Below are 22,512 nucleotides of genomic sequence, written 5' to 3' on the forward strand. Positions count from 1 at the left end.
ACCCTCTGTCCAGTCTACAATGGAGGGGTATTTAAAGGAAAGTGGCATCCCTTCATTCTCTTGCTTCTTCCCGCCTCCCATCTAAAAGGAGGCTTTTCTCTGGCTCTTCCTTAAACCATGTGGCCTGGTTGACCCAAGCCTCATGGCTGCCTGCCCTTTCCATACATGTGGCTTTTCCTTTAAACTCCTCTTAACTTTCCTCTCACTTTCTTCTGTGTTGTAACTTCTTTTAATAAATCTCTACTTTCTTTTACACCTGCATTCCTGGGTCAAAAGTGTGATTCTTCACAGGCAGATAATCAAACCGAAGAGACAACACGACCAAAGTCTGGTTTGTTCTAAAAAGCTTCCTATAGATTCTCATCTCGAACTAGATTTACTAACCTGATTCAAAGGAGGATCGTCTTTGCAAATTCAGATTGAGATCAAAAGGTATTAAAATTCCCTAGTAAGAAGGCAGACTCACACCCTACACTCAGTTATTGATTATTTAATTTTAAATGTCTTTTTTTTTGAAACAATTATATCCCAAACCCCAAATAAAAGGAATAAACATTTAACTCACTTTTAACAATCAGGAACCATTTCAAATATGTATTACACACACACACACACTCACAGAGGAGTTTAGACACATAGACACCTACAGACACAACTTCTTTGAACTAAGATTTCACTTTGATCCAATTATGCTGTCAGACTTGAAGTGGCCAGTTCACTTAATTCTTCAGTTTAGAGATCTATTCTCAGCTCTCCAGGCCAATGAAGAGATGTGAAAAGAGTCACAGGAACAAAACTACACAGAGCTCTCTAATTTGAAATGTATTTTTAAACACACACACACACACACACAAACACACACACACAGACATACAGACACACAAACATATATCTGGGATAAAAATCTCAAGAAAATTTTCAGAGATGGATTCTGAACAAAAGGAAGGATTTTCGTGATTTTCTTGAGAAAAGAATGAACTCACAATATTACATCAAGGGTGAGATTTTGAGCTACACCGAAAGGACTATCAAGGGAGCTTATGTGGCCTAAGGCAATGTCCCTCTCCTCGCACCTTCCCCATAACTCACTGGCTGAGTTTTTCAGGGTTGCACTCTACTGTGAAAATATTATCCAGCAGCAAAGAAAAGAGTGAAAAGTTTTCACAAAATATTCCCTTGTTGCCAAGTTTTCAAGATTTAAAGATTGAAGACAGAAGATTTCAGACCACCGAAAATGCAAAGGAATTTGCAACACCCAGGGATGTTCAAACTGCTCAGCATTTTATTATGGAAAAATGTTGCAAGGAACACAGGGTAAAAGTATTAAGAAGAGTAGTGAGTGCCCTGTGGACAGACCAGGTGGAGAGAAAGAGAGAGAGAGAGAGAGAGAGAGAGAGAGAGAGAGAGAGACAGAAAGGCAGAGACACAGAGACAGACAGAGACAGAGAGATACAGAAAGAGATGTAGAGACACAGACACAGAAACACAGAGACACAGACAGAGAGAGATGGAGAGACAGAGAGAGAGAGAGAGAGACAGAGAATGACAGAAAGCTATGGTGGTTTGCTTAACCAGGCTACTCGGGGGGACCCACAGTGCTCCATGTGGATTAAGGAAGAACCAGAGAAAGTCCCTTCCTTCGGGGTGGGAGGCTGGAAGAAGGGAACAGGTCCAAGGGGCTTCTTAGTATATACCCTTCTGGGGTAATCTGGATAGAGGGTCGCGCTTGGGGAGTGGTCTTGCAACTTGAAGCCTGGTATCCTCCAATGGCAAGCCATGTACTGGTCCTTGATCTTCAAATTCCACATGTCATTTCCTGCCATACCAGCATCCATAGAACATTTAAGTGAGAGGGGAAATTGGGGACAAGACAGTCAGGCTACAATCAGTAGAGGGTGAGTTCACATCTCAAGAGGGGGCACCTCCCCCCACTTAACAAGATTTAACAGCATATAAGATCACAGATTCTGCTGCTGCTCCATTTGTAATTTTCTAAATCATTTCCCTGCATTATGCCCCCCCCCAAGATTAGTGGGGATGCAGATTCTTCTGGGGCTTTTAGAGTCTTTTTTGGAGATGAATGTATTACAGTGAAGACTTCATTAAGGCATTGTATAGGGAATGATTGGCTGGCACAGCTGGCTGGCATCCTGTAGAGGCTGGTCTTGGAGACATACAGCTGACAAGCAAAACTCTAGGGGGAAAAAACCTGAGAAAAAAGAAAACCAAAGAGATATAATTAACAGAAAATGTTATGTAAGAGAGGTCCAATAATTAGGAAACAACTAGAAGTTTTATAAAGAGCAAGAGTTATACTTTATAACCCTAAGTCTGTATCAAAATACCTTTTGTACAAACGGATTCCAATATAATACAGATTTGTTAATGGAAGCCACGTAAGATGCAACCAAATGGTCAAGAATAATCTAAAAATAAGTACTGACTAAGCATTTTAAAACTGCATGTGTCCAAAAAAGTAATGTGTTTCAAAGTTTTCTCATTTTGCTTTGGCCATGTTTAGAATGAACCAAAAAAGCTCTGGTTGAAGAATGAATGTCTCCTTTAAAGCAGCTAAATATGCCAATAGTCATTATCCTGATAGAAGCAGACAGACTGATATTTACTTTACCTTTAATGGATCTTGTTGTGGCAAAAAAAGTCACACCCCATGTCAAAAGAAAAGCCAGCACAAAATCAGCATAATACTTGCAGATTAAGATTTCTAAGAAAGAGTTCCACCAACTCTCTCTCATACAAAGCTATGCTGCACCTGGAATGATCATGGCAATTTGCTATTAAAGAGCAGCGAAGAACCCGAGGACATGTTCCCTTCTGAATTAGATATCCTTTACAGGCAGAGGTTCCTGACAATCCTTTCCCAGTGAGCCAGGTCCCACGTGTACCAGCTGAGGGCTTCCTTTAAGAAAAGTCTAGCCTGGAATTACATCCAAGATGGCGAAGAGAAGCCAAGCACTGTACCAAGGTCTCCTGGTCTTCCCTCATATATAATATGAAACAAAACTCTTAACAGAAATCCGATCGACAAAAGCCAGAAACAGAAGCTAGGAGAAGAACACTGACCTCAAGGTCTGTCTTTGGGGATCGTGGGTGAGCCGGGTGCAGAGATCAGAGAGCCAGCCCAGGGGTGGCAGTCCAAGGACCAACCAAACAACAGCTGCATAGGCTTTGACCATGCGAGCAGAGGTCTGAAGAAGTCCAGCACAGAGTTGCAGAGTGCTGCTGGACATCGTTCTGCTCGACTCAGGGCCATGAGCTCCATAGGTTCACGGAGTCCTCTTCCCAGAACAAACACAGTAACAGTTCCCCGCTCGCCCCACACAGAGCCCAGGCTTAGTCGTAGGCAGCAGAGCTCCTTCAGTTGTGAATAGTGAGAGGAATTATTTCACCCCAGGATCCAGCCTAACTTGATGAGGGAGAAAAGTATCCAGCAAAGGGCCCCCAACCCCTCCAGGTCAAGGGAGAAGGCCTCAAATCGTGGTCAGAGATGCTGCAGAGAAAGCAACCAGCGCCGCGCAATGGCCAGCCCAAATGGAGTTATCAAACTCAATGAGCAAAGCCTCCAGTGGCCCCTACTGCCCAGTCACACAGTTATTAAATCCAGTGAGAAAAGCCTCTTGCAGCCCCTTATGGCTGCCCATTTGGAATCTCTAAACCCAGTCAGCAAAACCTCTGGGCATCTCAACACAAAACTTCTGTGAATCAGCCCCTCCCCCAACACAGGTTCCTAGGAAAATGAAGCAAAGCCATCAGAAAGGGGCTTCCATCGAAACCCTTGAAGGCAAAGATCCTAACTCAAAGAGATCTAGAACTTCTGAGAGCATGGTTTCCAGCTCAGAAAGACTTCCTAGAAGAAATCAGGAATAAGCATAAAAATCAATTGGAAAAGAAGTTGGTTAAGATAAATGAAGACACTTCTTCTCTAAAAAAAGAATGCAGTCTGTGGAAACTAATGACTTCATGAGACAACAAGAATCTATAAAACAAAACCGAAAAAAACATTTAAGAAAATGTACAATATCTCATTAGTGAAACAGCTTGACCCCAGGAAGAGAATCAGGAGAGACAACTTCAGAATCATTGGGATTCCTGAAAACACTGAAGACAAAAAAGAGCCTGGATTGAATATTATAGAATTTAGTGATGGAAAATGACCCTGATATGGAGCCAGAAGGCAAAATAGCTATTGAAAGAATCCATCGATTCCCTCCCGTTATACTTTACGGATCTGATGGAGTATTATAAGTTCTGTGAAAAATCAGGTGTAGCTCAACTTTATAAAAGCCTGGAAAGACTTGCAAGAACTAGAGCTGATAAATCCTTCAGCGACTTTAGAGTCCAACCATACCCCTCCCATCTCTGAAGAAACTGAGGCTATAGCTGAAGTGACCTACGTGAGATCACCCACAGTATCTTACGTGTGGAAGTGCTAAGTCCTTCAGATCTTTGGACGAGATATTTTGATTATTACAACAGCTGAAGCCTGGGGAATGGAAGAATCTTCTGAGATCCACAAAAGGATCTGAGACATTGAATTAACAGGGGCTAAAATAATTTAAACTACTACTTTCTAAACAAGGTAGCAAAACACAAACAACACAGAGCTCTTCTTTTGTGAAAACAGTAATATTTATTATATTAGATTCTTGGAATGGAAATTTATTGCTTGATATTAAGTCCTCCCTTATGGTATGCTGTTTAAATTGCACATTTATTTTCTTTTCTAATATTTTTTTTGCAAGGCAATGGGTTTAAGTGGCTTGCCCAAGGGGACACAGCTAGGTAAGTATTTGGTGCCTGATGTCAGATGGGAACGCAAGTACTCCTCTGACTCCAAGGCCAGTGCTCTATCTACTGCACCACCTAGCCGTTCCTTTTCTAATTTTCTATTAAAGTATAAAATAAAAAGATACTCTGAGACCCTCCCGGTTGGGTCCTCAAGGGTGTACTCCTGATGATGCCTTAAACCAGCCCTAGGGAAATTTCTTTTTGCTTCCAAGGCCCATTTGGATATTTATAATCAAATTTTTGGGTCACCCAAAATTTTCACCTTAAAAATTAGTCTACTATATTTGCTCAAACATTTAATTAATTCACTCTTAAATGCTGCTAGATTTATTGAGTATCAAGTCTTGCCTACAATAACCTTAACAGTGCCGGAGCAACATTAGAATCTAAGACTCCAAGCTTTCAGTGACTGTTGAGGAAACTGGGACTTAGTAAGGTAAAGGGAATTGTGTGAGCTTTCTCACAGACTCTTTGGGATAGAGTTGCCAAAGCTTACTAAAGCTTATGAAGATATACCACTCTGAAGACTACAGGAGAAACTGAGGTCAAGAAGGAAAAATTCACCTGGGGAAAACAACAAAGAGTTCAAGAAGGACAGCTGACATGCCCTTATGAGGTTTTAGACACGAGAACCTTCCGCTGTGTGACTACAGGGGAACCTGAACCACAGAAGGAACCTGGGGAAATCATGGCAGAATCTTAGACCTAGAGAGGACAAGATCTGGAAAGGATTTAAATTACAAGTAGCTAAACCATAAGACAACCAACAAATAAGCAGAAAAAAATTTTCAGTTTTATAAACAATGGTTGATCTTTATTATGTAGATTACTTGTAATGGAAATTTCTTCTCATATTAAACTATCTTTTATCATATTCAGAGTACATGGCAAAGGATTTCTCTTTTCTCCACTTCTATTTCCATTTAAAATTTTAAAAAAAATTCACAAAAAACTCACACAAGACCATCCTGTGATTTTAAAGCAAACTGAAGTGCAGGGATGTTAAAGGACATTTTTGTGATTTCCTGTAGGCTTTTAGAGCTGACAAAATTTGTAGAGGCCTAAGAAGACAAGCCCCTATAATGACTATAAAGGGACCTAGTTTACGCAGTTAGTTGCAATGACAGGCCCACTGTTGACATGTTTCTGAAACTGGGCTCCATGATCATTACTCTATGCCAGGTTCCTTATTCTAGGTCCAAATCCTCTCAATCTGTCACCACGTTGGAAGCTTCTGGCACCGAACTAACCAGACTTCCATCCAGTGCCATCACAGTCTGTTCTCCTTCTGCCTCCACCTGTGAAGAGCACCTGGAGGAAGAAAAGTCATCATGCACTGAAGCCCAGCAAGCCCCCATCTCTCCATGGTCTCCTCTTAAAGGCTTCTACCTTACAAAGGATCTATTCCCATTACTTACAAAAACCCTCTGCTTTTCCTTCCAATTCTTCTCTCTAACCGGAGAGCTTTTTCTTCTTCACTGAGTCTAGGGCGTCCCACACCCCGGCGAGGCTTGCCCCTGACTGCTATATCTGCAACCCGCACAGGGGCCTTTGCGTTGGCCTGGGAGGAAGAAAGATCCCAATGAGTTCTCAGTGTGGTCACCTCCTGCTGAGTTAATGCCAATTTTTCTCCCACATCTTACCTTGAAGTCATTTGGCTTATCTTCCTCTTTCCTGCTGGCTGCTTGTTTTCTGGGCCGCCCCCTCCCCCGTTTCGTGAGGCATGAAAATGGCTCCTTGGAAGTTGGAGCCTGATTCCAGCCTTGGAACTCAGGCTGGGCCTTCCCAGTAGACCCAGTCATACACACTGTCCCTACCCAGGGGTTCCAGGAAGCTCCAGGGGCAGGTGACTCAGCTGTTAGAGAAGCAGAGGCCTCTGGGGTGGTTATGGGGGGCCCCCATTTCCAGCTTTGAAGAAACGGAATTTGGGGATTGCCCATTATGGGCAAATCATTGAGTATGAACTGAGGGGCCAAGTGGGTAGCTGGTACAGAGGAGAAACTGAAAGGCTTCTGTGTCTGGTTTTGGAAAGAAGATTCTGATTTGCCTCTAGAATCCTGAGGGAGGAGACATTCCATATTTGGGGCCCTAATGATCCCCTGCTGACTTGCTCTTCCCCTTCCCCTGCCCCTTGGCCTGACTGTGCCCCTTCCCTTTCCCCTTCCAAAGACAGGTGATGGCTGAGGAGCTGGAGAAGAAGAGAAATAGAACGGATTGTATGTTCTCCTCTTTCCACTCTGGGTGATTCTGGAACTCCATTCCGGGGGTGAGGCTTCAGGGACTGCAGCTTTAGGGGCTAAAATAGGTACATCTGAGGAATGCGGACAAAATGGATCCTGCAGAAAAAGGGGATCCTGATTAAGGACAACAGGATTAATGTATTCAAGCTCATACTCTCATAATTTGCATTTGATCCTGTTTGGTCTTTCCCTCATCATACTGACAGCTCTTCAAAGGAAAGAACTACCCAAAGTTGTCAGAGAGAATGTACCCTCCTTCCTCATGACAGAAAGCAAAAACTTGACAAGTTGTGTGGCTGCGCTCCCCAAATCATTGTTCCAGGTTCTGCTCTAGCCACGGACTGGAAATTCTGCTTCAGTGGATAAGACTAGACTTCCCAACAATTCCAAATGACCGCTACCCCAGCCAAGCTAGCCCTAACCCCACCCCCACAAGAAAGGCAAGCCACCTCTTCTGAAGCAACAAATTAAGTCACCCCTTGAGGGTAAGTTGAGAGACAGACTGGTTTAGTCTGTGAAACCATCAACTCTACTTTGATTGGTACCTCCCATCAGAACTGATGGAGACAGTCAAGCACCCCCAGACCCAAAGAGTCTCAGGAGCAGTAATTCCAGTCTAGTAGCAAATGATTTGCCCTCAGAAACCATTATTTGATCCATGGCAATGATTTTTAAGAAGAGGCATGGCCATCTACCTTTGCTGCTGCCCCCTTAGGACCATAGGAACATTCCATCTGACTGAAAAATGAAATCTTACACATATGACTTTCATTTCCTGAGACAGCCTGAGGTAGAAAGACAGTCATAACCAATGAGACTGTGAAATTGGGGGAGCCCGCTAACTGGAAATTAGAGGATGGGGAATAACCAAAGAGAGTAGGGGAATGGGAATGCCGGAAATGACAAGGGGAAAGGGAGAAATGGATGAAAGGACTATAGAGAGCATCAGGAGCTCAGGGTGGGGACAAATTAAAGATTTTCTAGAAATGCGTGGTGGACAAGAAAGCAGAGGTAGGGAGCAGAGAGGAGGAGCTCTTACCATTGACACGTCCACATGAGGCAGTACTTTTCTGTCATGGAGGCCTGGGGAAGAAGAGTTTATCAGTTTGCGCTCTTGGGAACTTTACAGGCAATGAAATTAAGGTTTCCTCTATCACTCACCTCTCTGATGTCTGCTATCACTGAGGATTTGGGGGTTTCTGGGAAACCCCTGCAGGGCTTCTTCCTCCTGGTCATACTCTTCTGATAGCTGTCCCTCTGCCTCTTGCTGAAGCGTTTTTCTGGGGGCCTTTGTTTCCATGGCCTGTGCTTGGGTCCTTTTTCCTGGCGCCCAAAACTCAAATGTGTCTTCGTCAGTGATTTGTCTCTCCATTCCCTTCTTTTCTGTCTTTGTTTTACCACAGCCTTTTACGATGTTTCTCTCTGGGATAATTTTCTGCTTCTCTCTACCTGCTATCCATATCTGTCCTCTTTCTGGTATCTCTCTGTGTGCCCCTGGACTCACACATTTTCTCTTGGATCTCTTTGCCTCATTTGCCAGTGTCTTTCTCTTCAAGGTCCCCATTTCCCTTTTTCCCCACTCTGGTGCTATTCTAGGTGTTTCTATTTGTATCACCTGGTTCTCCATGTCATTTTTCATACATTGTGCCTGGATCTCTTCATTTCGCTTCTCTGTGTCTCGCCTACTCGAGAATGCTGCTTTTCTGGAGCTCCCAGGCTGTAGATGCAAGGATGTCCAAGGTGGCGAGGGGCAAGCTTCATGGGTTACAATGCAAAAGTCATTGTGTGGAGCTCCTGATGGCTCTGACTGTTCTGAGCAGAATGACCCTGAGAGATGTTACAGAAACAAAATATAATAAGCTTTATAGAGTCTTCATTAAAACACAAGATAAGGCAGAGGAGGGAGGGGAGAAATTAATGGCTTCAGATTTGGGGAGGCCCAGATACATGTGTGGACCAGATTCTAAGTGAAGTCTTAAACCCAGGGTAAACTGGAGAGTGCCTGGGCTCCTCTTTCAAATACTACTCTTGTCCAAAGAAAGAGAGCCTTACCATCTCCCAGGAACTAAGGTTTAGCGCCAAGAGCCCTACCCTCACCCTGGGGCACTTTCCCTTCCAAGTCATCCCCCCTAGGCATACAATGACAGATCTCTTATTCCGTATAGGGATCCGGGGACATGTTTCCAGTGTGGGTCTCACCTTCACGGTTGTAATTCACTCTGACAAGGCATGGGGCATTTTGCAGATCTAGATGTGAAGAATCTGAAAAGAAGGTGAAAAAATCCTTATTCCAGGAACGGCCACTCAATTCCACCTTCTTGTTTTCTAAAGAAGGTGGGGCATGGAGAGAAAGAGAGGGGAAAACTCCCAATCCCTTTTATTCTGACTGTCTTCCGCACCTTCCACCTCTGGATCTCAATCCCCTTCTGAATAATTCTGGGGTCCTTCCCAAAGTACAGGGTCTGACATGTCTAATGGGCTTGTTTCCAGCACCGTGCTTATTGTGGTATCCTTTGGGAAGGTTGATAGGCTCGTTTCTAGATTAGTTATATGTCTCTTACCCTGGCTATTCAATTTCACAATGGGCGGCTCCATTTGCCCACCTCCTGGGACCCACTCTGGCACACTGTTGGCTTCAGCTGAAAGGTGAGTGCTCTTCACACATGGCAGAGATTCACTGCCATGTGCACCTGTATCGTGGCTTCCATCTCCATGAATGGGGTGTTGATCCTTCTCAAGATGTACTGTGAAGAGAATATGGTGGGGGGCTCCTCCTCTTTTAGAGCTGCATTGTTTTTTCCAACTAAGGGTATTACCTCATCTGTCCCCACATTAAATTTAGGTGGTGCTACTGGAATAGATTTCTTCACTGGCGGTAGCACTGCTAGTGGTTTTAGACTGGCACGTGTACAAATGTATTTTAGCCTTTCGCACTAAAAGACTCTCCTCCTTCAAATATGTGCCTGTGTCTTTCCAGGATAAAAGGTTGAGTCCAAAAGAAAGCTGCTACAACTGAGGTCCTATTGAGACCTACAGTCACCTGTTTCACTGATGACTTATATTTCTCCTTCACTTTTGAAGAATAACATGACATCAGGGAGGCAATGCCATGCCATGCAGAAGTAGATTTCAGAGAGTGAAACTCTGCAAAGTGACCAGTCACCCTTTGTCCTCAGAACCATCTGCGACCAGTATTCAGATAGAAATTAGAATGTGTGGAGACAGCCCTGGAGGCAGTGAGAGACCTTAGACTTTTTAAGCGAGGGCTTTTCTAGATCACTTTTGACTGAGGCACTTTCTATTCAGTGCTATACGTGCGGTAAGAGAGAGTTCAGGAAAAGGGGACAAGAAGGACCACGTCCCCTTCTTCCCCACACCCTGAAAAAACTGAAGTTGAGAGCGTAAGATATTTACGCTTTCTCAATGATTAAAGCAGGGAAAAAGAAAAGAACCACGAAGAGACAGTTGCATATTCAAAAAAAATCAATCTATGAGGGGATGACCCATAGGACTTATGGAAACATAGCAAAAACTGACTATTTATCTTCATGTCGAACCAATCAGGGTCAAACATGGACTAAATGACTTTTACCAATAAAGGAGAGTCTGAGTGATTTGGAGGTTTGTAAATGTCAAGATATCTTAGCAGGTGTTTGTGTAGCATCCCCTCCCAGCACAAGAAGAAAAGAATAAGAAAGAGCAAGGAAGGAAGGAAGGAAGGAAGGAAGGAAGGAAGGAAGGAAGGAAGGAAGGAAGGAAGGAACTTAGGGAGAAATGACCTTTGTTCCTATTATTTAGGCTCTTTTCCCAATCGACCCACTTCGTGACACCTAATGTTTACCTCTTTCCTTGTTTGAATCTTCATCCAATAAAGTCCCCTGTAACAGAGCCCTTTCCCCCACAGGAACAAGAAGCTTCTCTTGGGGGACTGGAAGGAGGGGAGCATTCAGGTGGTGATACTTGCAAAGCAGGTCAGCAAAGAGTACCAAGTCTCCATCTCTCAACTGGTAGTTCACCTGAGGCCTGAGACGTCTGTGAGGTCTGAAGAGGTATGTACCATTGAGGCTATTACAGTCTCGAAGGACAGGTGCCCCACGTTCAGGTGGAATCTCAATTACTGCATGTAGTCTGGAGATGGATGGGAAAGGCAGCACCACAGTAAACTGTGTTATTCGACTGATCACATTCTCGCCAGGGTACAGCAGGAAACCTGGAGGCACAAATTGGCAGAGTTATCACTTCCAGGTCAGAGATCTGCCCCATTCCTGCTCTTTACTGAGTTTTCTCTTTTCTCTTTGTCTTCCTTTATTACGCATTTATGTCTTGTCTGGGGAAACCACTGAGGAAGATCGATTATTTTCTTTGGAAAAGATAGAGAATGTGCACTCTCTGGGGGGGGGGGGTGGCTATCAGGGCCCACAGAGTCATGAAAAGGAAGGTTGCCCCCCGCCCTGCCTGTGCCGTCACTGACTTGTGTCAGGGCCTCGGTCGTAGTTGAACAGATGCAGCAGTCCCACAGGCTCCTTGTCCACCCATGGTGGGGCCGGCATGACCTGAGTTGGGGGAAGGGGAGGAGAACACAAGGTCAGCACGAGCTGGTTAGACATGGAATGCTCTAGAATGGGGGGGGGTGGAACGTGGCGCCTTTCAGAAAGGAGGGCATCTAGCACAGAAGCTGGCCCCGGGATTCCCTCCTTGGGAGATCTGGGCCGAGGCCAGGGAGGAGAGACCCCCGGGGCGGAGGGCCCCAGGGCTGGCTCTGCCACCTACACGCCCGTGACCTTGATCCAGTGTGTCGGCTTCTGTGGGTCTGCAGAAGCCCCAGGGCACGAGAGCAGGGCGAGGGGTCGCCCCCAGCCCGCCTCTTCCACGATGTGGGGACCACCCGGTCCTGAGAGGCCGCAGGGGACCCCTCCTCTCCTTGGGGGGTGCAGGGGAAGGGAGCCCCGCGATGGGGGCTGTGGCCCCGCCCCCAGCCACACCCTCTCCCGGGACTCCTGGGGGGGGGGCACTGCAAGGAGCCTCCGGCCCTCAGAGCCACCACAGGGCCCAGGGGAGGCCCCGAGGGGCTCCCGGAGAGCCCCCCTCGAGGCCCGCGGCCCCTGGTCCTCCCCGGGAGACGAGGGAGCCCAGGAATCCCAGATAACTCACCCGAGGGGTCTGGCCGCGGCTTTCCCGCCCCGAGGAGGGGGAATCCCGGGGCGCCCCTAAGTAGGAGAACGCCACCGCCCCAGGCCTGGATCTGGGCGCATGCGCCCTGCACTGCTCCGGGGAGCGGAGGGGCCCTCGAAAGTCATGCTCTCATTGGCTGCTTCTGCATTCTCACAAGGCCATGTTACACCATGATTGGCCAGCGTGGGCGCTGGGACCAATCAGGGACAGCCTGGTGTGGGTTCCCGTTGGATCGTTCTAGAACACAGTGGGGGAGGGTGCTGATGGCGGGAAGGGAAAGCACCGCCCCCCCTGCCCCGGCCTCAGACGGCCCTCTCTGATTGGTGCAGCGTCCGGGCTGTAACCATGCTGGGGGTCAGCTGACACACGGCCCAGAGCACCCGGGCTCGGACCACCCCCGTGAGCCCCGCTGCTGCTGCCAGAGAAACAGGGCGGACCAGAGACTGTTGTCGGGGGAGAATAAACTCAGAAAGCTCCTCCTCCCTCTGTGACCGTAAGGGAAACTGAGGCCCGGGGCTCTGCAAGGGCTGCTGGGAGATCAGCCCCTGGCTCCGACCTCCTGAGTAACGGGCTTCAGAAGCAGAAAGACCACCCCGCGGGGGTCCAGCCTCTGGGGGGTCCTTGGAAGCTGACAGCGGGGACGGAGTCGGCGAAATGAGTCGTGTCCACACAGGGGTAAAGGCAGGAGCAGGTTGCCTGACTGTCAGCTGCTGGGATTGGTTTTGATAGTCTCAGATTCACGTACGCCTCAAGCAAGCAAGCTAACATCATTTCCAGGGTTACAGAAGTGCAGTTTTTATCACCAATCATATAATTCATGTGGTTACAAGTTTAATCATGTGGATACAAGTTTAATTCACTATCATATAGTTAATTCACTTTTTTATCCCTCCTCAGACTATGTTGTCCTCAACCTGTTACCTTGTTTATTACTACATTGTATCATTGTTAATTCATTTGAAGTTTCTAATTAACCAATTGTTTTAACGGAAAGTTTTTTTCTATTTTCTGTGTAAGTATCGTCTTTCGATCTACTCCCTTAACGATCTATAGTGAGGGTCGTTATGGTTGTCCACCCATCCGTTAACTCTTATAATAACCAATTTTTTTTCCAGGCCTTCCTGGTAGAAACCACAGTTTCTGTGACTTTTTTTCTTCTTTTGCAAGAAACGAAGGCTGTTAGACTTCACATATAGGTTACCTGTACTACCTATTCTCTTACCATCTTTTTCATATATTCCTGTGTTTGTTAAGGGCGGCAAAACTCTTAATTTCCCTGTAATTCTATCTGACCCAATTTGTATCTGTTTTCCCTGTATATATTTTGACATCTCCTTGGAATTCCCAGTGTTGGGTTTTCCAGCGATTTCATAATATTGAAGCCTTTTGTATGCCTCAAGGAGAAGCACTCCTGTTAAATTTGGATAGAGTTTACAATCTGTTTTATTCAAGGAATTTCTCAGAAATCCTTCCTTTATAGTCATTCCACTATTAGGGTGAGTAAGTATTGCAATCAATAATAGACCTCTAAATATTGGTATGCATGGAATCCCTATCTATGTTGAAGCAGAAAATGTTGTTCCATCAGGCAGCGTGACCACCTTGAGTCTTCTTGCTGCAATGGTGTCAAGCAGGTTAGACACCCTGGCTCCCAACAGTAGGGTAGGAGAAATTTCTCAAGCCATTTGAGAATGTATGTTTTCCCCTCCTTCAGCCAAGTCTATTGAGAGTAAGATTTATGCAGGACTCAAATCCTTCTTTCTTTGTCTTTACTATAATAGGTCCTTTGTGACTCATAACTTGTGGTGTTATTTAAACTCCAGTGCCTCCTTCTCCCTGTATAATTTTCTTTTCCATGTCTTAATTGTTTTATAGCTCTTGTACTCATATCTTCTGTCAAAGAATATTCTTTTTTATCTATCCTGAGAGAAGAACAGTTCTCAAAGGCTTACTGAGTGATGGATTGATTTAGGAGCTTTAACACCTCATAATTATTTCATACCTACACCCTTCCTCCAAGTACTATCACCCTCAACAGTTGCATTAGAAATGAAATTCTCTTCAGATGCCTCTGCTTTCTTATGCCATCATAATGCTGTTTCCTTTTCCCATGTCCTAATTGTTTTACAGCTGTCTTGTATCCCTTCTCTCTATCAAAGTAGACGCCTTTCAATTGTACTGATAGAAGAGTAATTCTTGAGGCCTATAAGCAATCTTACATCACTAGAAATAATAAATGCATGTGCTTTTCAGATTATGATGCAATAAGTATTACATGCAATAAAGGGTCATAGAAGGGAAATATAGTCCAAAAATTAACTGGAAATTTAATCAACTTAATTTCCATGTCCGGATGGATTTACAAATGAATTCTACCAAACTTTTAAGAAACAATTAATTCTACAGAAACTATTTTTAAAAATAGAACAAAGAATATGTAGTTCTACCAATATGGCACCAATATGATGGTTATATATATACCAGGAAGAGTTCAAATTAACGAAAAAAAAGAAAATGACAGATCAATCTTCCTAATCAACATTGACGCAAAAATTGATGGAAAAATCTCAAATAAAATTTTAGCAAAGATATTGCAGCAAGTTAGCACTAGAACAATACACCATGATCAGGCAGAATTTATAACAGGTAGGCAGGGTTAGTTCAATATTAGGAAAACACTCAACATCATTGAACATATGAATATCAAAACCAACAGAAATCATATGATTATCTCAATAGATGCTGAAAAAGTCTCTGAAAAAATACAAATTCCATTCCCACTAAAAAGCCTAGAGAGTATGGGAAGAAATGGAATTTACCCTAAAATAATAATCCGTATTTAATGGGGATAATCTAGGAGAATTTCCAATAAGATCAGAGTGAGACAAACATGTCCATTATCATCATTACTATTCAAATTGAATTAGAAATATTAGCTTCAGCAATAAGAGAAGAAAATGAAATTGAAGGCAATAGAATTGTCAATGAGGTAGCAAAACTGTCACTCTGGGCAGATGAAATGATGGTATAATGAGGCAAGTCTAGAAACTCATCTTAAAAACTACTTGATATAATTAACAGATTCAGCAAATTCACAGGATACAAGCTAAACACACATAAATCATCTGTATTTCTATATATGAATCACACACTTTTCCCAACAATAATCCCTCCAAATGTCCCAATATAAATACAACCCTCAAAAGCTAAGAGTTTGACCACCTCACAGCCAATTTATAGCCGCACTCCCTTTTTAAGTACCCTCCCTTGCAATGACCCAAAAGGAATACAAGTCTCAAGAGCTAAAAATTTCATCACATCAGTCAATTTATACTATCTTCTGCCATCTTTCAGCTGTCCTAAGAGAAATATCATTCCACATAATTAACTAGCATTTCCCAATTTGTTTTTTTTAACTTATACATCTAATACATTATACGTCTTATACATCTCTTGAGTCTTTTATTTGAAAATCAAATTTTCTGTTCAATTGTAGTCTTTTTATCAGGTAAATTTGAAAGTTCTTGATTGCATTGCAAGTCTCCCTTTCCCCTGAAACAATGTGCTGAATTTTGCAGGGCAGTTGATTCTTGAATGCAATCCAAGGTCCTTTCCCTTCCAGAATATCCTGTTTTAGTCCTTCTGACTTGTTAATGCTGAAAATGCTAAGTCCTACTTTGTCCTCACTGTGGTTCTTTAATTTGTTTCTTTTTGACTGCAATTTTTTCCTTTAACTAAGAAATCTGAAATTTTCTTATTGTAATTCCTTGGAGTATTCACTTTGGATCTCTTTGTGGAATGATTGATGGAATTTTTTAAGGACTATTTTTTCTTCTTCTTCTAGGGTATTCGAGCACTTTTCCATGATAATTTATGACATGTTACTGTCCAAGCACTTTTTCTGATGGTGGTTTTCAGGTAAACCAGTAATTCCTAAACTATCTCTTCTGGTTCTTTTTTTCCAGATGTCATTTTTCCTCAGAGGTACTTGTCAGCCTTATACTGTTGTTTGATGAAATCTGAGATGTGTAAATTGAAGGACTTCTCTATTCCAACTGTACATATGGGTTATTTGTGTCTGATCTCTGGTAGAGCCTTCAGAACTCATTTTAGTCTTATATACAAATGGATACGTTTGTGTCCTGACATGTCATTTTGGTCCCACTTTGAGCCAGCAGCGTCTTGTTTTTATTTTTCCAAAATACTCAATAGTCGTGTTTATCAAAACCTAAAGTTTATGGAATTCAAGAACACAGAGGACAATCTTAGTCTGGAATATTTGGGCTTGAAGGAAATTTCAGAACATAGAATTCAGAATGTCAGAACTAGGAGCTCACTTAGAATAGGCATTTTCTGAGTTGTGTGGAATTTCCAAATCAAGGTGAGATAGATACTAGAATTTGTTATGACAGCATTGGGAAGGATTGTAGTAGATAGACTGTGAGAGATGTCTAGATCCTAAGAAGAGAAATTTCCAGAGTCAGTGGGATCCTCAACTGAGAAGGTCAGGACTGGTAGGATCCATAGAGCAGAGAATGGCAGTAGGAAGAGAAAAAGGGGCATTAAAACCAGGAGAGTCTTTATAACACAGAATGTCAGAAGGGCCTTGAAGGCAGACAAAGTCAGAACTGGGGTTTCTGGGAAGTGGTAAATAGTCAGTTCTGACAAACCAAACAATGTGGCTAGGAATGAAGCTGCTTGGGTATGTGCTCAGTGGACCAAAGTATAGGCAAGAAGCCACTGTAACCTTTTGAAATAGTTTATTTAATCATATCAATATATTTTATGTCAGACACGATAATGGTACATAAATGAAAATGGAGTTCTTTCAATACCTAGATAATGTTGCAAAGTGCCAAGACAATACCTCCTTTTCCATAAAGTGATAAGGAAAAAAAACTTGTAATATCCTGAAATCTCTTCCTCACTGGGCCAGGTCTTGATATTCCCCTAAATGATCATGATTGTTGAGTATTTTGTGGAATAGAGTAGATGTGAAGTTGTTTGAAGTAAAAAAGTACTTGAGTTGTAATTTGAGGTTATTATACTGACAAGGCAGAAGAGAAGTGTATTGAAAGCAAACAGAATTGAAAAATCGATAAAAGAATAAAAGGAACATCATAAATCTGAGGAAGCTATGCCCTTCAAAGCTCACACTTCTGGTCTTAAAACATGGTATCTGGGGCAGTATATTGGAAGTGGCAGGGAATATTGAAGAAGTACATTCCTTGTTATAAGAGAAGTCATCTATGCAGGCTAACAGAATGTTAGCTTAACAGAATGTTAGGATATGAATTATGAATGTAAGAATGTGGATAGGACAGAGATGGTGGGATATCAGATCTGAGAGAACACAAATGACCCAGAATTATGAGCTTAAAGAAAACATTGGACGGCACCTGAACTGGAGGATGCCTTAGAAGCTCTGTAGGAAAGTTAGTAGACATTGTAGATCTTAGAAAGTGGGATAAACTCAGAACCTGAATGTGATACTCAACTGAAGAAGTGAGATTTTCGCATGCTGAATTTGATGCCTGAAAGGAATCATGGCTAAAAGAATGAGACAGGTAGATGACCATACAAAAAGGGAAGTCAAAGGAAAGAGAGAATTTAGTACAAAAATGATCAGATTGTGGAGGGTTCGGGGCAGATAGGGGCCACAGTGCATAGAGCTCCAGCCCTGGAAACAGTAGGATCTGAGTTCAAATTTGGCCTCATACACTTAATAATTGACTAACGGGGTTTAGATTCGTAAATTCTATGGTTTTAACCATGTCATCTTGATTTCCCACACTGAACCAGTCTTAGGCTGCACAGAAGTCATCCTGAAGAAATTTTCCCACACTGTAGTAATGTGACAAAATTGTGATATTGAGTTCACAGTCTTTTCCTTGTTCTTAAGAGACTCAGTTTTTACTTTCTCAATTACTGAGTCATTCACGGGAGAAAGTAGAGTGGTAAGGTCAAAAGTCCTCCAGAAGCACCAGAATCCAATTTTTCCCTTCGCTTAAGGGATTTCGTAGCATATCTAGGCCAAGGCTGCCCAAAATCCAGCCACACACAGCCCGCAGTGTGATTTTATGCGACGCAGTATGGGTTTGGTAAATGCTTTAGTGAGTGAAACTGAGCTACTGTAGAACTCTCATTAAAGTGTCGAATCAAAATATGTTGTCCATTGCTTCAATAAAGGAAGGTTGTTTACAAGTAAGGTCAGAGAGCCCTGCTCTGGTCTCACTTTCTGCTGAAGAGAAGAATCTTTCCCAGTTCAAAGGAGAGAGTTATTTTAAAAAAATTCTTAGTGATGTGTACAAGCAATCTTAGGTCTATGCCTAGAAATGCCTAACATGCTAATATTACTACAGAGAGTGCGTCTTCAAAAGGGCTGGACACATTGTTAGAATGCCAGGCGTAGGCTTGCCAGCAACTTTTCTATGGAGAGCCCACACAAGGCAAGCGTTCACAAGAGGCTCAGAAGAAGCGATGCTGGAACACCCTGAAGGTCCCTCTGAGGAACTTTAGAATTGATTGTGCAGCATGGGAGACACTGGCGCAGACCGCACAGCATGGCATGCCCTCATCAGCGAGGGGGACTGTGCTCTAAGAGCAAGGCAGAATGGACATAGCTCAAAGGAAACGTGTCGTCCATAACTTAGAGTAAGCAGAGAGGTGTTCCTGTGGACTGTTTGTGTCCAAACAGGGCAGAGTATTCTGAGCTCCTATTGTTCTGATCAGCCACAGCCTGACGCAGTGTCATTTGTTTCAAATGTACTGATGTTATTTGGAGTGTCTTCGATAAGTGAGGACAAGAACCAAACAGACAACTCTATGCAACTAAGAAAACCCACCCTGCACCCCTACCCCTGAGTTGAAAAGGAATATTAGAAGATATTTCAGCATTTAAAATTCAAAGAATTATTTAGGGATTTACACTAAAGTTGACACATTTCGGTTACAAATATAGTCTATCATTAGGTTCCACTGCAATAATTTTCTTCTATCCAGCAAAAGGTTTCCCAGTCCTTCTTAACTCTCCTTATCATTCAATCTCAGTGTGATCAGGGTAGAAATGATCTGGAAGAGCCTCTTCTAAAACCTTGTTTCCCACTGAAATTCTGAGCACAGGGTCAGTGGAAGTAAGTCCAGGCTTCCTGAGCTTCTGAATTTTGTCATTTATTACAGTTTGGAGTGAGAACTGTTTTAATGGCTTTACATAAATAGGATTATGTAAGTTTTCATTTTAAAACAAATGAACATGTCCTGCCATGCAGACAACTTGGAAGAGGCTACTTACAAATGTGTGGCCCAGCTACAATCTTCTGCTCCTTTCTAAGTTCCCTAAACTTGCTTTATTGTTCTCACAACACTCTTCTTGGGAAGAGTTAGGGGAATAGTGGGTGTTGGGAATTGAGGCCAGGACTCTAATTCCTCGCTTGGAGCAGTGGTGTGTTCACAGCATCCTTAATAAAGTGTCCTTGAGTGTGGTCATGCAGGCACTGGTTGTTTGGGTTTGGTTCTGCCTATGAGGAATCATTATTTAGACTTGCGAAAGCATGGGTGGAAATGAAACAAAAATTTATTGAAAAAATTATAAGACATAGGAAGGACTGGGAGAGAGAGAGAGAGAGAGAGAGAGAGAGAGAGAGAGAGAGAGAGAGAGAGAGAGAAAAGAACAGATTAGCAGTGTTGACTGGTCCACAGTTGAGAAGTCTGTTTCCCTGAGCTGGGATCCAACTCAGGGTTTTCTATATTGCTTCTCCTAGTACAGCAAGAATTAGGTAAAGCCTAAGGAGATCAGGATACAAACTTTACATTAAACAATGAATTAGTGATATATCAAGAATGGGGGAGGTTTCCACCCAAGCATCCTTCAAGTGTATAACTCTTTGTGTTACAGTCACAATTCTCTACTTCTAGTCATTTTACATGTCAAGAGGAAAGTCTTAGTCAATTTAGTTTTCCACCCAAGTTCTACATTCACAGTTCTCTTCATCTTTCCCCTACATCAGTCAGAGGTGAGCTGGGGTCCTTCTTCCTCTGGCTGGTGCAAGGTCAGTGAGGAGAGAAGGAAAGTCATCCATAGCTGTCTATGAAACTCTCCCACAGTCATTACCTGGGAGGGGACCAGGTGCCTGGCCTTGCAGGAAGGGTCTCCTTGGCTCCTGTGGGAGATTCACTGCCTAACCTGTTGGTCTCCTAAGGAGAAAGACGAGCGAAAGGTCAGAGATGCAGGTCCAGGGGCAAAGGTACCCCTGCCTGGATGGGTCAATCCCTCTTCCAGGTGTGAAGCCTGAAACGGTTAAAACATAAGATCTAAGGTTTTCCATGATCAGGCCTTGTAGTTTAGCTACAATTACTGACACCCAATTCACCCTTGATGTACAGGGAGGGGAGAAGAGCAGGATTGATCTCATGTGCATATTTAAAACAGTTTGAGTATTTAAAAAGACCACTGAACACCCTTGACTGGTCCTGGCCAGATTCTCAAGACTGTACTTGATTCACATTGCCTCTTTAGGAACTAGCCATGGCTGAATGGAAACAGCATAATGCTTGGGGTTCGGGGAGGAGTGGCTCCCTCCTCGGGCAACCTGGAAAATTTGGTTTTATTCCAGAAAATATTGGCAAGAAGTCTTCTTTGTTCTGTAGCTATATGAGATCTAATTAGACCTTAGCCTAATTGGAGTCTCACCCACGGAGAGGATGCTCTGCCCATGACCTTCCGGATGGGGACTCTAGAGGCTGTACCTCAGGACTCCCCAGCGTCTATTGATTCAGGTGTTGAAGCTGCCCCAAATGGGTGTTGTTTTCTCTTCATATTTAATATATTTATCTTAATATTTCTCTTACCTTTTATGTTTATGCAGGCTTTGCTCTTCTTTTTATTATATTATATCTATTTATTATATTAGGACTTATTGGTTACTTTTGCTGTGAAACTGATTTATTACTACCTGTTTTATAATCACTTTATCCAATATACTTTTTAATTTTGTTGGTGTGAATGTGTCATGTTGTAGGAGCAAATTGAACCCAAAACGTATTAATCAAACGTGCCTTCAAAGGAAAATATTGATCTTTTATTTCCATGAGTCCCCAGTAGTGATTGGGAGATCTTCACATCGGGCATTAGTTGTGCCCTTTTTGTACTCTGACCATGTGCAGGTTTGCATTAAGGTCTGCCTGAGGAAGACCCTGAGACTGTCTCTGGAAACCTCTTATTAGTATTCTGGCTTCAGTCCCTGTTCCTGACCTGGGGGCACTAAGAATTTACTGAAATGGGAGAGTAGGTGGCAGGAGGGTGTGATGGGGAAACTTTTACTTTTATCCTTCTGGCTTCCCACTCCCCAAAAAGAAATAGAGTTGAGAAGTCCCTGAGAAACAGGAATATGCTCAGCCATGAGGTGAGGTCAGCTCCATGCACCTGCAGAGCAGTGCCAGCCAGAATGATGAGCCCAGGGCAAGCTAGGTGGTGATGGGGATAGAGCACCAGACCTTGAGTCTGCGCAAGCCGCATTACCCTATTTTCTTACAAACACCCCCTCCAAATGATGAAGAGTCCAGGCTGGGGGGCTTTTATAAAACCACCTTCCCATATTCTCCCTGTTCTGTGTAGATGATGGATCTCTCCTGTGTTGGGTGGAATTGTCTCAGACTGCTGTGTAAAGGGGATTCCGTCCCCTCATGGTGTTGTCCTCTGTGTCTCTGCAGTCTGTCATCTCTGGACTGGGCCCAGCCTCTGACAGAAGGTCAGTGGAGGAGAGATCAAACCTCAGGCCACAGGACAACGGGCTCTGTGCCATGGTCTGCAGTCCCCATGATGTGAGTCTCAATGCAGCTTGACCTCGGATTGTTCTCAGGTCCCACTAACATCAGGATCCTAATGTGACTCTTAACATACAGGACATGTATTCCAGCCAAAATCTTCACTGAAATCCTCGAACCACCCCACGTACATTGAACAGATTTTGAGGGCGCCTTTCCCTGTGCAGGGCTCCCGAGATCTCTGCAATCTCCATGATCTCTATTTCAATGCAGAATCTGTGGAACCCTAGAATTTCATTTGCCTCCTTTCTATCAGGAGAGCACAGAAGGAGCCCATCTTCCTGGACCCCTCCCCGCTTGATTGACTTCTAAGGGACTAACCTGAGCAGACTTTTCCCATTCCTTTCACTGTTCAGGGCTCCCTGCATCTAGGTGTGGCTTGTTGCTCTTTGTAGCTCTGTCATTTATAGAGTGCATCCATCCCCTGGCAAGGAAAGGACCAAAGACAACACAGATTGGACTCCCCTGCAGT

At 43.5% G+C, this 22,512-nt stretch overlaps 1 protein-coding gene across 1 annotated transcript; it reads right to left on the reverse strand.

Moving 5' to 3' along the window:
• Positions 1 to 5,598: 5,598 nt before the first annotated feature.
• LOC141498584 (uncharacterized) lies at positions 5,599 to 22,234 on the reverse strand. Its single transcript, XM_074201790.1, has 14 exons — positions 22,172 to 22,234; positions 20,401 to 20,505; positions 12,527 to 12,928; positions 12,373 to 12,455; positions 12,198 to 12,288; positions 11,518 to 11,599; positions 10,888 to 11,256; positions 9,608 to 9,790; positions 9,246 to 9,308; positions 8,208 to 8,873; positions 8,086 to 8,129; positions 6,450 to 7,142; positions 6,225 to 6,367; positions 5,599 to 6,117 (listed from the first exon to the last, which is right to left on the reverse strand). The coding sequence occupies exons 1-14, from the start codon at positions 22,232 to 22,234 to the stop codon at positions 6,015 to 6,017; spliced, it is 3,090 nt and encodes a 1,029-aa protein (XP_074057891.1). The 3' UTR covers positions 5,599 to 6,014.
• Positions 22,235 to 22,512: the final 278 nt, after the last annotated feature.

The sequence above is a fragment of the Macrotis lagotis genome, chromosome X (assembly GCF_037893015.1).
Source record: "Macrotis lagotis isolate mMagLag1 chromosome X, bilby.v1.9.chrom.fasta, whole genome shotgun sequence".
Taxonomy (NCBI): domain Eukaryota; kingdom Metazoa; phylum Chordata; class Mammalia; order Peramelemorphia; family Peramelidae; genus Macrotis; species Macrotis lagotis.

Excerpts from the sequence above, each read along its gene's own strand:
- LOC141498584 (XM_074201790.1), bottom strand. The coding sequence starts at position 22,234 with ATGGAGATTGCAGAGATCTCGGGAGCCCTGCACAGGGAAAGGCGCCCT. Across the intron at positions 20,506-22,171 it reads GCCCTCAAAATCTGTTCAAT|GCTTCACACCTGGAAGAGGG; the intron begins GTACGTGGGGTG and ends TAACCGTTTCAG. Across the intron at positions 8,130-8,207 it reads TGATAGCAGACATCAGAGAG|GCCTCCATGACAGAAAAGTA; the intron begins GTGAGTGATAGA and ends CTTCTTCCCCAG.